Source organism: Leguminivora glycinivorella, chromosome 1, assembly GCF_023078275.1.
Source record: "Leguminivora glycinivorella isolate SPB_JAAS2020 chromosome 1, LegGlyc_1.1, whole genome shotgun sequence".
Lineage (NCBI taxonomy): Eukaryota > Metazoa > Arthropoda > Insecta > Lepidoptera > Tortricidae > Leguminivora > Leguminivora glycinivorella.
Genome location: NC_062971.1, coordinates 28,206,117 through 28,220,198, shown reverse-complemented (window position 1 = coordinate 28,220,198; position 14,082 = coordinate 28,206,117). Strand labels below are relative to the sequence as shown.

The window sequence follows — 14,082 nt, the reverse complement described above, 5'->3', positions numbered from 1 at the left end:
TGTGGTTGATATCAGATAGATTACAATGAATATGGATGGAAAATACGAGGAAAAACTAACGCCAGCTAAGCTTCTCTAGCCAGGAGCTAAGTATAAAGTAAATGGCTAACACACGCTCGGGAAACGGCCGAGGAAGGGAGGGTGACCTTCGCCACAGTATAATAAAGAGTAATGACCACTCCCGCTCGTACAGTATGACCACTCCCGCTCCCCGCTGAAAGTGCCGCCCACCCCCTCTCGGTTACCTCACAGTTACCGCCTGTCAAAAACGCGAGTAGTAGACCTGTCATATTTCACTCATACAAACATAGTATAGTAAATAGGTACGTGTACACCTTCACGAGCTTAGACTGTGTCTGTGTGCTAGGAACGCGCCTCTTTCATATTATATTTGATCGCCTATGTCCGAGGTGTGCATTCGCGCTGGCCTCGTAGGAAAACTGGGAATGCTTGCTTGAAGGGTGCTAATCACCTAAATCTACTAATATATGAAACGTAGTACCTACTATTTGTACCTAGTTAATTGTAGTTAGTTTTAGTGTTATAACTAGAAATTCTAGTTTATACTTGATACATTTCTATTTGCCTACTTTGGTGTCCCACTGCTGGGTACAGATCTCGGCTCGTTTTAGTCACTCGACTTTATCATCGGCATTTTCCCGCCACAGAATGCGTCCAAATTGTTCCGTCATATATTTTTAATTGCGCAATATTTATGAATTTTAAGAGGATACGGTAGCGAAAATGCTAAAATGGAAAGGAGCCCCCCTTTAAACTTGTAAATTTTAGTTAAATATACAAGTGTTATTGACTAGATTTATCGAAAAACAATTGTCCATTAAGAACAACTCAGTCAATAGATATTTCAAAAAAATCTTTAAAATCGAGGTCCCGCTCTCGACTCTTTCCTCCTTCAAAACTTAATCAATCGTAACGAAATTTGAGAATCGGAATAACAATGAAATAAACTATGTCGGACCGTTTAGCTTTTTTGGTTAATTGTTACCAATCTTGAATATCACACCTTTTTTTGCGCCACAATGAAAAAGGCCGTTTTTGGAAATTTTTGATTGGCTCTAGAGTCTTTAAAAAGCAGTATATCAAAAAAATCAAAACTGTCCGACACTGATAAAAATAATAACAATCTGTGTTGAAAAAATCATTGCTCTATCTTCAAAAACCAGGGAGGAAATAGTCGAGAGCGTTTGTATGGAGAATTGACCCCTACCGTATCGTCTTAATGATATAATAAACCGTTATATGTATACTCCTGATCCTGACTAAGTCAGCTTTCAAACAAAAAAAACTCGCTTCGCTCGTGGTTCGAGAATAGAATCCTGAACTTGGCGAGTTTTTCAACACACGAGAAGTAAAATACATTTGCACCCGTGTGTAACACAAAACTATTGCCCTCACTATAGCGAGGAAATTACAACGCAAAAAAACGCTTTATCACTGCTTCCAATAGTTCCACATGTGGTAAATCATCTTCATCACTAAATACATCCACTTTTATCAATTTAAAAGCAAATTTGAATATATTCAAGGACAAATTACTTTATCCACTAGTGGATAAAATGCGTTTTTACCCGCTGGTATTAAGTTATCCGAGTTAGTGTGGGGAAACATTTTTTCTTATTGAGCAAAAACGATATACATACATCTAGATAGATAAATTCTATAATAATATTCAACCACAAACTTACATGCTTTGCAACACAAAACAAAATAAAGAGAGACGAAATACAAAAAAAATGTATACAAAGAAAACTTAACATAACATCCATACTATCCATCCATACTAATATTATAAATGCGAAAGTAACTCTGTCTGTCTGTCTGTTACGCTTTCCCGCTTAAACCACGCACCGATTTTGATGAAATTTGGAACAGACAATCTTTAGACCCTGAGACAGAACATAGGCTACTTTTTATTTCGAAAAAAAGGGATGAAGGGGTTGAAAAAGAGGTTGAAAGTTTGTATGGGATTTCTTAATTTTAAAAGATAAAACCATGAAACTTTATATTTTAGCACTTGATAAGAAATCATTGAACATCTTGATAACGGATAGGGATAGGGATAGGGATAGGGATAGGGATAGGGATAGGGATAGGGATAGGGATAGGGATAGGGATAGGGATAGGGATAGGGATAGGGATAGGGATAGGGATAGGGATAGGGATAGGGATAGGGATAGGGATAGGGATAGGGATAGGGATAGGGATAGGGATAGGGATAGGGATAGGGATAGGGATAGGGATAGGGATAGGGATAGGGATAGGGATAGGGATAGGGATAGGGATAGGGATAGGGATAGGGATAGGGATAGGGATAGCGATAGGGATAGCGATAGCGATAGCGATAGCGATAGCGATAGCGATAGCGATAGCGATAGCGATAGCGATAGCGATAGCGATAGCGATAGCGATAGCGATAGCGAAGGCGATAGCGATAGCGATAGCGATAGCGATAGCGATAGCGATAGCGATACGGATACGGATACGGATACGGATACGGATACGGATAATATGGGTATCGTTAGAGGGATACGGATTAATCGGTCGGCGGTCTCCTACAATCAATGTGCTCTAAGACGATCGTTGTTTGCTTGCTTGAAGATTACGTTTGCGATAAGTATAAGCAAAATGTAAAAAAATTTAAGGGATAATAGAAAAAAGTACTTTTTACCCACCGATCATAGTGTCGAAATACGGGCTATGTGGGATGTTTATAAAGGTTTCCTCAGCGTATATAGAATTACCTACGCTGTGGTCGATGTGTAATATTTCTACAATCATTGCAAGCAAAAGTATTATGTGCAATCGAAATAATCGCAGATAAATATACCTACAGAGAAACCTAAGGATCCAAATGAAAATCTTAATGAATACTTTTATTACGCGGGCGAAGCCGCGGGTAAAAGCTAGTTATACAATAATAAGTACAGTTATTATTTTAAGTGATGTATGGTCGTGGACTGTGCGTTGTGGTATAGAATAGGCGCTGACTCAGCAATCTCAGCATACATGCTACAGAAGCCGCAGAGCTGATCTTCCGTCAGAACCTTAAGAACTTATACTAAGGAAACGACAAAAAAGTAGTTAGATATTAAAAAAGTACCAAGTTTATAGTGTCGTCCCTTTCAGACTATATCACTAAAATAATTTTATTAAAATTGGCATTGTAATATATGTAAATACCTAAACTAGTTTAGTATCATAACCTTCTGCCACCAGCCAGCTGCCATACAGTCAAAACAAACTTATAAATAGTTACACCGTTTGGATCTACTGTTTTGAATAAACCTAGTTTTTATACACAAAGACTTAGGACAATTCGCTCGAAGTCTTCGTGTATAAAAACTCGCTCGTAGAATATTGCATGTGATAGGAAAAATACACAAACACAATCGAATTTGAAAGTGAAGCGAATATGAATATTATGTGAACGTCTGCCAACAACTTGAGATGTATTGGATTTCAAATAGGTATACTCCGACGACCGGTCTGGCGCAGTCAGTAGTGACCCTGCCTGCTGCGCCGCGGTCCCGGGTTCGAATCCCGGTAAGGGCATTTATTTGTGTGATGAGCACAGATATTTGTTCCTGAGTAATGGATGTTTTCTATGTATATAAGTATTTATATATTATATATATCGTTGTCTGAGTACCCACAACAAGCCTTCTTGAGCTTACCGTGGGCCTCAGTCAATCTGTGTAAGATTTCCTATAATATTTATTTATTTATTTTATTTATACTATACCTATAGTAGACATTATACATTTACAAATCATAATTATGAATGAATTTACTGCACAAACTGACACCATCATTCAGGTAATTGCTTGTACTACGTAATTGTCAGACAGTTATATAAGTACTTAATTATCAATTTCTTGTTGGTAACAGAAGGTATTAGATACAGATACGAGTAGTTTGTTATTATTGCCAGGAATTCAACATTGAGTATGACAACTGTCAGGTTCATGAGTATTACGTTACCTATACTTAACTATATAGCGTAAACATCAGATCAAAAAAAAACATTCAATGTATGGAGAAAGCGAGAAAGTGACGTAAATGTCTATCTTGGTAAAGTCGGAGCAGGGGCCCGTTTCTCAAAACTGAACGTTACAAGTTACAAGCGGAAGTCTCTTTCCAACTTGTCATATTAGACATTAACGACCACTTGTAAATTGTAACTTGTAGCTTCGAGAAATGGGGCCCATTTCGGTCGCTAGTATGCGTCTATGATCACCCTACATAACTGATGGTAATTTTATGGTGGACGGGCGGAAAGGCAACTTGGAGTGTACCACATTTGGTCTGTGGTACCACATTATTATTATTTATTACAGCAACTGTTTACAGTTACGCATTTGCTTCTCAGTGACATTCCTTTCACAAGCAACCAAGTTTTTACCTTATCCACAGAATATTATAATAGTACCTTATCGGACCAATTTATTGTGAATAAAATGTATACTTATAGCATACATACGACGCGTATCTAAAACAAGTCGGTATCACGAAATAGTCCGTTTTGCATTTATGTATAAGAATAGGCGCAGAATACGCTAAAGTTTATCGTGACTAAGACACCCGTTGTAACATGTCAGAAACTGACTTCCATGTTTCATCATATGCAAGCATAATAATTATATTTTTTGTTTAGTTGATTAAAGTTCTGTTTCAGTCTTACGATACTTAAAAAATTGTTTATCTCAAGTAGATCATATTTTAAAAATACGAGATGGAGAGCTTGGAGATTTATAGTGAACCAAAATATTTAGATACTTATTTATAACTCAATTTGAACCTTGTTTCAAAGTCATAAAGGTTTTGCAGTAAGGGTTTTAAGAAATGTCGCCTGGTCAAATTCAAATCCACAAAAAGTTGTGTCAAATTTCAAACTGTACAAATAAATGTTACTAGCCAATAAAAACAAATTTAAGCCATATTGAACCATATTACAAAGAGCGTTAATTGAGACAATTTGTAAAACATGTGCAAATAGAAAAAAATCTAGTGGGCCAATCCTAACATGTGGAAAAAACTAGTTCGGCCACACCCAATGAGTAGATCAAATTGGACCTTATTCTAATCAGGAAATAAAACATATTTAAAAATAGTATGAAGTTATGAATTTCAGCGTTGGTTAAGAAATACCAACCAGGAGTGAGGAAGTGGGAGCTAGTGGGGAATTTCAGAATCTTGGAAGGGATGTTTGAAATGGGATGCAAGGGATTGCATGGGGATTCAGGATTCATTCATTGGCATTCGGGAATTAGAGAGCCTTCCGCTCGACCGTCAGACTGGTTCTATTTAAGTTTATTTGGGTAAATCTAGATTACCTATATTATGTCCTAGCCTTGATTTTGCTAGTATTTCATGATACTGGTATGGTTTGGGTTGGAGGATAATATAGAGTATTTTGTTAATCAGCGTATATTTCAGTGTTTAATTGGTGTAAATTTAAGTGTCTTAATTGTTATTGTTTTGGAGCTCGATCACTGCTAGTATTATAAAGTGTACTAGTAGAGTTTAGAGTTGTAGAACAAATAGTATTGCTAAAGTTTTAAAGTTTTGTTAGATTTGTGAGTGTTTCTTATTAGTTAAAGAGTTAATTGTGTTTTAATGTGTGAAATGTTTTAGCTTGGATTGCTTTAGTGTTATTTTACGCTAGAATAATTTTTGTTGAAGGATTTCATATATTACTTAGTTCTGTTAGTTAATTAATAACTTTTGTAATTAATTATTGGGGTAGATTATTTTAGTAGGATGAACTGGTCTGATATTTTGCAGTTCTTTGGAGGGATAGGGCGGGTAACCTAACGGTGTTCAACTACAGCCCTAGTCAACCAAGGGACATTTCTTGGGTTTTTTAGTAGAGTCCAAGTGAGCTCTTGGCAGTTTCCTGCATTTATTAAGACAGGATTTTGCTCCTGGAATCTGGACGATTTGAGTTGTTATCTAAACTTCTTAAATTTGCCAGGTTCTTGTCCAACTTTCCTATTTTACTTTACCCGTCTGGCTGACTTCTTGCTGTCCCAATCCCTAGTGTGAGAACCAGCCCACGTGAAGAAATAGGGTGTCAGGTCTAAGGGTTATTCTTCGCCCGTCTTAGTTAGCTTTAGCTAGAGATTTTCCATTGCACTTTAGGAAAATCACGCGAGTAAATTAAATGTGCGATCCGGATCGCTAGTTTGCTAATATGTCGGTAGAGTAGATGGTTAGTTTAGCTGTTAGGGCTAGGATTTTGTTTGGTATAGGAAATATTAGTATTAAAATTTCTAGAAAGTTCAACTATACATTTTTAACACGGGTTTTGGTTACTTAATATGGGGTTTGGTTACTTTAACTGTGTGAGTGAATTTATAAATAAATAAATAAATGAATGTTGTACATTTGTACATAGATTGAGTGAATCCCACGGTAGGCTCAGGAAGGCTTGCGTTTAATGATGTTCAATTATTGAATTGGGATTAATAGGGTTTATAGGAATTTATAATACTATGTTTATTTATGACAAAATGACAAACTCGACATATACATTTATGACTTTATATATATTTTTGGTCCCTTGTATACTTACTGGTAGTAAATAAATATATTGTGAGGAAATTAAAATAAATAACTCACAATATAATGTAAGATTGTAAATTCATTTTATTTTAAAATAAAAATGATTATTTTTAATTAGCTTGTCCCTCAGCAGTTTGTCTGTCTATTCTGTTATCTATGAACCTGTGATTTTTACATAATGGCTTTCAAATATAAAGTCATATTATTCCAAATACTTATCATAAATGATTTGTCTAGACTGGATCGAGGCATAAAGTTGCAAGATCGTGGTTTATTAAACTTCTGTGATTCGCCCTTCGTGATTACACTGTACTTTACATGGTAGTAGCACGCGAATGTGCTGCCATCGTACACAATTTTAGAGTAACATTTTTAACAAAAAAATATCTCGCCTAAATTGGGGGTATTACATACACGTTTTGTGTGGCGGCCATCGTGCACGTACTTTTCCTTTGTTAGTGAAATAATTGTGTTTTTACTAAGTTTAGTGTAGTGTTTTGTGTTTGCGGATAACATGGGAAAACGCAAACATCGTGAGGAAGATGAGGAAGATTACTTGGAAAGAAAAATCCGAAGTCTCGAGAGGAAAAGATTGAAGATTCGTCGCAGGCGCCGTCATCGTAGTTATAGCCCTAGTACGTCCTCATATACAGATAATGAATATGAGTATGCGGACCAAGATATCGGTGAACCCGATCCCTTGCTAGAGGATTCGCAATATGAAGGTAAGATTTTCAGCTATCTTCGTCTAATCATTTGATAGAATGTGTCTTATGTACATGCCAGCTTTGTTTTATTAAATAGATACATTGTGCAATGAGTATAGTCTGTAAGGCTATTACCGACCCTAATTTATACCTTCAGTTCAATCCGAGAGGTTGATCGCTGTGTAAAAGGGAAGCACATATATTCCTAGAGCATCAGTCCGTGAGGCTATGCCGGAATACTATAGGTAAAATACCTGGTTGCGGCGAATTGTCAATGCTATCAGTCTAGACTACAGTCCGCGAGACTGTAGCACGACTGCCTATATGTTTAAGAACATTAATTACGTTAATTACAACGGCTTATATGTACTATTTTATACGTAAGTATATAGATATGTAGATACGTATGTAGATACGTACGTAGTTATAGTATAACATCCAACATCGAGGAAGTAGGCGGTAGAAACACTACCTATTACCCTACCAAATGGGCAATTCACAAAGATCACCGAGCCGCTTATGATGTCTGACCAGTATAAGCGTCGGTCTCTGATTGAAAACATCATGTCTAGAGATAAGGGTCAAAGATAATGGACACTTATTTTTTGTTGCTGAAATTAGAGCAGCATTGTGAAGGCTATTTGACCGTATTGTTATAGAATCCCCATTGACCAACAATAATACTGTATACGACTTAACCGATGATGAGGCCGGTGCTTCAACGTCGGGTGCGCTGCCTGCTGCTGGCGGGCTGCGATCGGTGGTCATACAGAATGGAAGCGCCGCCGGGCCCCGCGCGGTGGACGCGCCGGCCCCCGCGCCCCCTCCCGCACCCGCCGCCGCCGCCGCCGCCGCGCCGGCGTGCGCGCCCGCGGCCGCGACCACCACGCCGGCTGCGCCTGCTCCCGCGCCTACATCCGCAGCTACCACCACACAGGTGACCGGTGAACAAATTGGTTTACAAGAATCTACGCCGATTGTGACCGCGCTTGATCCCGGTTTATTATGTTTGTTGGGCGATGAGCCCGTAAAAGAAGAAACATTTGGTCCTTGCATTCACGACGATATATCGACGAGATAGTCCAACATTCTAGTTAATGGTATGAAGGACGATATTAAGAATGATATTTTAAAACGTTACGAAATACCAGAAAATTTAAAGTTAGCGCAAGCTCCTATACTCAATCCCGAGATTAAGGTCGCGTGTAATGATAATGTTTTAAAACGGGATAATATTCTAAGTGACAAGCAAAGGTTGCTCTCGACTATTATAACAGGAGTTGCCAATACATTGTCGAATATCTTGACAACAGATTCAACTTTAGACAACAACAAACAGGGGATTATAAAGTCACTGAGCGATACAGGTAGACTATTATGTCACTTACTTTTTTCAGAGACTCAGAGCAGGCGTAATTTCTTGGTGCCTAGTTTAAATAAGGAGATCAAGGATAATATTAAGGACTTAAAGCGCGATAGTTTGCTTTTTGGTAAAGACTTACAAGAAAGTCTGAAGTCAATAAAAGCATAGACTAAACTAAATAAAAAAGCGAAAAACAACAACATAATTCTTTTTAAACACATTAAAAAAAAAACCGGAGCTGGGTCTCGAACCACTAGGTGGCACTTTTCAACATTGAAAACAGCGCCATCTGTAAATAACTCGAAAACTAAGAGGTACCAGCGACGATAACTCGCGTTAAGTAGGTCGCTACACGATGTACTGAGTTACCAATCTTTGTTTATTTAATTAATCTATGATAAAAGCAATGACTAAAACCGGAGCAGAATTGAGACCGACTGTCACAAAGCCTAAATGGACGCCCAAGCACCAACAGGCAGGAGCAGGACCGTCGACATCGAGGGCTTTAAACTGGAGGGGGCAGCCGTCGTCGGCGTCGCGGCCGCCGCCTCGCCAGAGTCGCCAGACGCCAGCGAGGACGAGCTACACGCGTGGCGGGCGCAGACCGCCGCCGCCGTCCCGCCGCGCGAGCGACCGCCGAGCGCCGCCGCCGCGGCCGCACGCCCGGACCTCGCGCCGCTAGCATCGGATGCTGATACACAACCTCAGGCTGGTAGACTTCAATTCTTTTATAAAGTATGGTTAGGCATTACCAAGGATCCCACCGTATTGTCTTGGGTCCGTGGTGTGCGTATTCCAATATCGGATTGTATATCTCAATCGAATATTCCTGTTAACAAACCCGAGTCGGTTGCACACGAGACGATTATGAACGAGGAAGTCAAAAAACTTATTAGTGCTGGTGCTATACATAGTGGGGAAGTTTATCGACAAAAAGAGGCCAAACCTTTTTTTTCTTGACCAAAGCATGAAACTTGGCACAGTTGTTCCTTATATCAAAATAAGCCGATTAAGATCGGGAGCCTTCGGAAGCCTCCCCCCTGGGGCTCGGGAGGGGGGGTCAAAGTAACCGCTTCACCCGGCTTGCTTTGAAAAATTCTAACATACCCCGTTTAGTTCATAGGTCATGTTTGGTATCGTTTTCGAGTAAATCAATAACGTAGAATTCATTTTTGGTACTAAAATTATAATTTAATGGTACATAAAATAAAAAAAAATGAAAAGTTTGAAATTTTCATCTATGATTTACAAATTCAAGTCATCATAAATGTCAAACTGTTTGCTTTTTCTACAAATAAAAAATATGATATGAAAGCCTATTTAATATAAATTATGAATAATATAACTTTTCCCCACCTTTACTAACGTTAAGTTTTAGAAAAAAAACCTTTAAGCCGCGCGGCGTCGGGACGCCGCGAGCGTAATTTTAAAACGCCTTTATTTTAAAAAACTCTATTAGAACCCGTTTAGCTATTAGGTCATGTTTAGTATCGTTTTCGAGTAAATAAATAACGTAGAATTTAGTTTTGGTACTAAAATGACCATTTAATGTAAAATGAAATAAAATAAAAAAATCTGTGAGTTGCAAATTCAAGTCACCATAAATGTCAAACGGTTTGCTTTTTCTATAAATATAAAAATATGATATTAAAGCCTATTCACAAAGGATAGTACGTGTTCACCTACGCGAGCTTAGACTGTGTGCGGGGAACGCGCCTCTTTCATATATTTGATCGCCAGTGTCAGAGGTGTGTTAATGCATAAATAGAAAAAGTTTCATTATTATTGACTCCGGTGTCGACAACGGCAACACTCGGGTCGGACCACACGATCTAAAGACCGACTGTACCTGTTATTTATTCATTGTAGTGAATCCTGTAAGAAATTTATATAATAGTATTTTATACAATCGTGATATAATACAAAACTTTTCAGTCGAGTACCATGTGTAGTACGGTATGAGAGTAAAAAGCTTAATTATATCACTATTGTATACAATACTTTTTCTACGAGTCATCATCTTCATCATCAATGGACGGAAATATCACCATTCATGCAAGTTAAAATTAATGTCAATAGAGTCGTTCACCGTTGTATCAACATCGAATTACCTAGCAACCAATTGTTTGTAATAACCGTCTCTGATTGGCCGATAACGCGACAGATAAAAAAAATGTGTTTCAGATGCAGGAAAATTTGCCAGATATCGCAAATTAGTATAGAAATTGTATGAAGTTCTATTTTTGAAATTATTATATTTAACTAAAGTCAATTATAATGAGCTTATTATAATTGAGTCGGAACTGCCATAGAGTATCCAACACTGAAAAGTTAGCACTTATAGTTTAGTCTGTGGTGTCCTAATTGACAGATTACTCATACTCATACTCATACTATACATTCCCTTCACAGAGACATAGCTGGGTACATATGGAACTGCATAAAGAAGGTTCTACCCACTTTATGCAGTTGCATCGGTGTTTGCAACCTGATTTACATCTTTTAACTTCTAAGCATATACCGGCCACTTCAGTGTTGCCTGACTGGGATGGAAGGAAGAAGGAGACGAATGGGTACCACACTACCCATTCGTCTCCTTCTTCCTTCCATCCCCAAGAAGACGGACTTGGCAAATTTTGGTGTGGCACCAACGCCTGACTCCAAACAAGAACGCCCTGAGTCCCATTTCTCAAAACTGAAAGTTAAAAGTTACAAGCGGAAGTCTCTTTGCAACTTGTCATATTAGACATTGACAACCAGTTGAAAATTGTAACTTGTAGCTTCGAGAAATGGGCCCCTGGTACACTGTGCGCTGTATATGCTGATGCAAGGCAGCCTCTGAAGGAGGTATGTGCTCCAATTGTCGATCTTTTCTGGTACCTAAAGAGGTAGGTACTTCGACCACTCATTCACCGTTACGCAACGACTTGGTCTGAAACAATATGTGCATTATCATTTTAGAGTCTACAACTATCAAATTACAACTTTTTGGTGGATCACGTAACCTTCAGTATTACCCACTTACGTTACGTATCATACAAAATTATTACAAACTTTAGTAGAATCTGATTTGCCTCTGATATTGCTCCATCTTGTAATAGTTTGACACCTTGGGTGGCCTGGCTAAGCTTCAAAGCCAAAAGAAAACGTTTCTAGATTAGACATAGTATGGGATAGGTACGATAAACGCAGCTTGAAACGATCAACAAGGGAGAAACATGGCCACCCAAGGCTTCAAACTATTACGAGATGGAGCAATATCATAGATAGGCTAATCAGATTCTACTAAAGTTTGTAATTATTTTGTATGATAGGTAAGTGTGTAATAGTGAAGGTGATCCACCAAAATGTTGTAATTTGATAGTTGCAGAATCTGTTTACATAAAATGACAATGCACATATTGTTTCAGATCAAGGGTCCTTACGCAGCAGTGAATGAGTGAAGGAAGAACCTCTTTACTAGAAAAGATCGACACTTGGAGAACATACCTCCTTCCGAGGCTGCCTTACTTCATCATATACTGCCATTTGTCTAAGACTGGGGCTAAAGACATGCCAACCACACCCTTGCTGCCGACGCATTAGGACACCACGGACTCCACTGCCAGTCTAGTGCTGGCCGAATTTTGTGACACGCTGCACTTAACGATTTAATCCGCAAGGCTCTCGGTACAGCGAACATACCGACAACCCTCGAACCTGTCGGCTTGTCAGCAGCAGACGGAAAGCGGCCTGATGGTTGCTCGCTTTTACCTTGGTTTCTGGGACGACCCTTGGCGCGTGACCTGTGTGGATACCTTGGCTCCGTCCAACGTCTAACGTTCGACCCAGAAACCAGGGACTGCTGCTGCAAAACGCCCAAACATTTTAAAAAAAACAACTACATATTTGCGGCAATTGCATTTGAAACATTTGGACCATGGTCATCAGACACCAAGCAGTTCGTGAAGGAAGTTTCTACCAAACTTGTCTGGGTGTTTGGTGACATACGCATAGGCTTTTACATCATATTTTTTATTTAAAGAAAAAGCAAACAGTTGACATTTTTGTTGACCTGAATTTGCAAATCATAGATGAATTTTTTTTTTTAATTTATTTACCATTAAATTATAATTGTAGTACCAAAAATAAATTCTTTGTTATTAATTTACTCGAAAACTATATCAAACATGACCTAATAGCTAAACCGGGTCTAATAGAGTTTTTAAAATAGAGGTATTTTAAAATTACGCTCGTCGGGACGCCGCGCGTCTTAAAGTAATTTTTTTGTGGAACTTAACGTTTGTGAAGGTGGATAAAAGTTATATTTTTTATAATCTATATTAAATAGGCTTTCATATCATATTTTTTATTTATAGAAAAAGCAAACAGTTTGTCATTTATGATGACTTGAATTTGTAAATCATGGATGAAAATTTCAAATTTTTTAATTTTTTTTATTTTACTTACCATTAAATTATAATTTTAGTACCAAAAATGAATTCTACGTTATTGATTTACTCGAAAACGATATCAAACATGACCTAATAGCTAAACGGGGTCTAATAGAGTTTCTAAACTAAAGGCATTTTAAAATTACGCTCGCGGCGTCCCGACGCCGCGCGTCTTAAAGTAATTTTTTTGTGGAACTTAACGTTAGTAAAGGTGGATAAAAGTTATATTTTTTATAATCTATATTAAATAGGCTATCATGTCTTATTTTTTATTTATAGAAAAAGCAAACAGTTTGTTATTTATTTTGACCTGAATTTGTAAATCATGGATGAAAATTTCAATTTTTTTATTTTATTTTATTTTATTTACCATTAAATTATAATTTTAGTACTAAAAACGAATTCTACGTTATTGATTTACTCGAAAACGATACCAAACATGACCTATGAACTAAACGGGGTATGTTAGAATTTTTCAAACCAAGCCGGGTGAAGCGGTACTTTGACCCCCCCTCCCGGGCCCCAGGGGGGAGGCTCCCGAAGGCTCCCGATCTTAATCGGCTTATTTTGATATAAGGAACAACTGTGCCAAGTTTCATGCTTTGGTCAAAAAATTAAAGGTTTTGCAATAAACTCCCCAGCTAACAAGAATGTGATCCGTGTCAGGATCAATTCTTGTCCAGTATTTTTCTTATTAAAAAGAGTAATGGAAAAAATAGATTCATTCTAAATTTAAAATCATTGAATAAGTTTATATGTACCCCGCACTTCAAACTCGAAGATTATAGGACAGCAATGAGACTTTTATCACAAAACGCTTACATGTGTTCAATAGATTTGAAAGACGCCTATTTTGCGATAAATATTGATCCTGATTACAGAAAATATTTACGATTTCTTTGGAAAAACAAAACATACGAATTCTTGGTATGTCCATTCGGCCTAAATATTGCTCCGTACATATTCACGAAGTTAATGCGTCCTGTTGTGCAGT

At 37.9% G+C, this 14,082-nt stretch overlaps 2 protein-coding genes across 4 annotated transcripts in view; one reads left to right on the top strand and one right to left on the bottom strand.

Annotated features, from left to right (window-relative positions):
- Nucleotides 1-14,082, bottom strand: part of LOC125241591 (pyrokinin-1 receptor-like) — a 120,974-nt gene that overhangs the window by 94,319 nt on the left and 12,573 nt on the right. The gene's annotated exons all lie outside the window — the stretch shown is intronic.
- LOC125225095 (angiomotin-like) lies at nucleotides 7,100-8,373 on the top strand. The gene is made up of 2 exons (XM_048128642.1): nucleotides 7,100-7,310; nucleotides 7,952-8,373. Exons 1-2 carry the CDS (start codon nucleotides 7,100-7,102, stop codon nucleotides 8,371-8,373), a joined length of 633 nt encoding a protein of 210 aa, XP_047984599.1.

Bases quoted from the DNA above. Each gene is read 5' to 3' on its own strand.
- LOC125225095 (XM_048128642.1), top strand. From the start codon at position 7,100: ATGGGAAAACGCAAACATCGTGAGGAAGATGAGGAAGATTACTTGGAA. The intron at 7,311-7,951 runs GTAAGATTTTCA...GTATTGTTATAG, and splicing joins AGAGGATTCGCAATATGAAG to AATCCCCATTGACCAACAAT.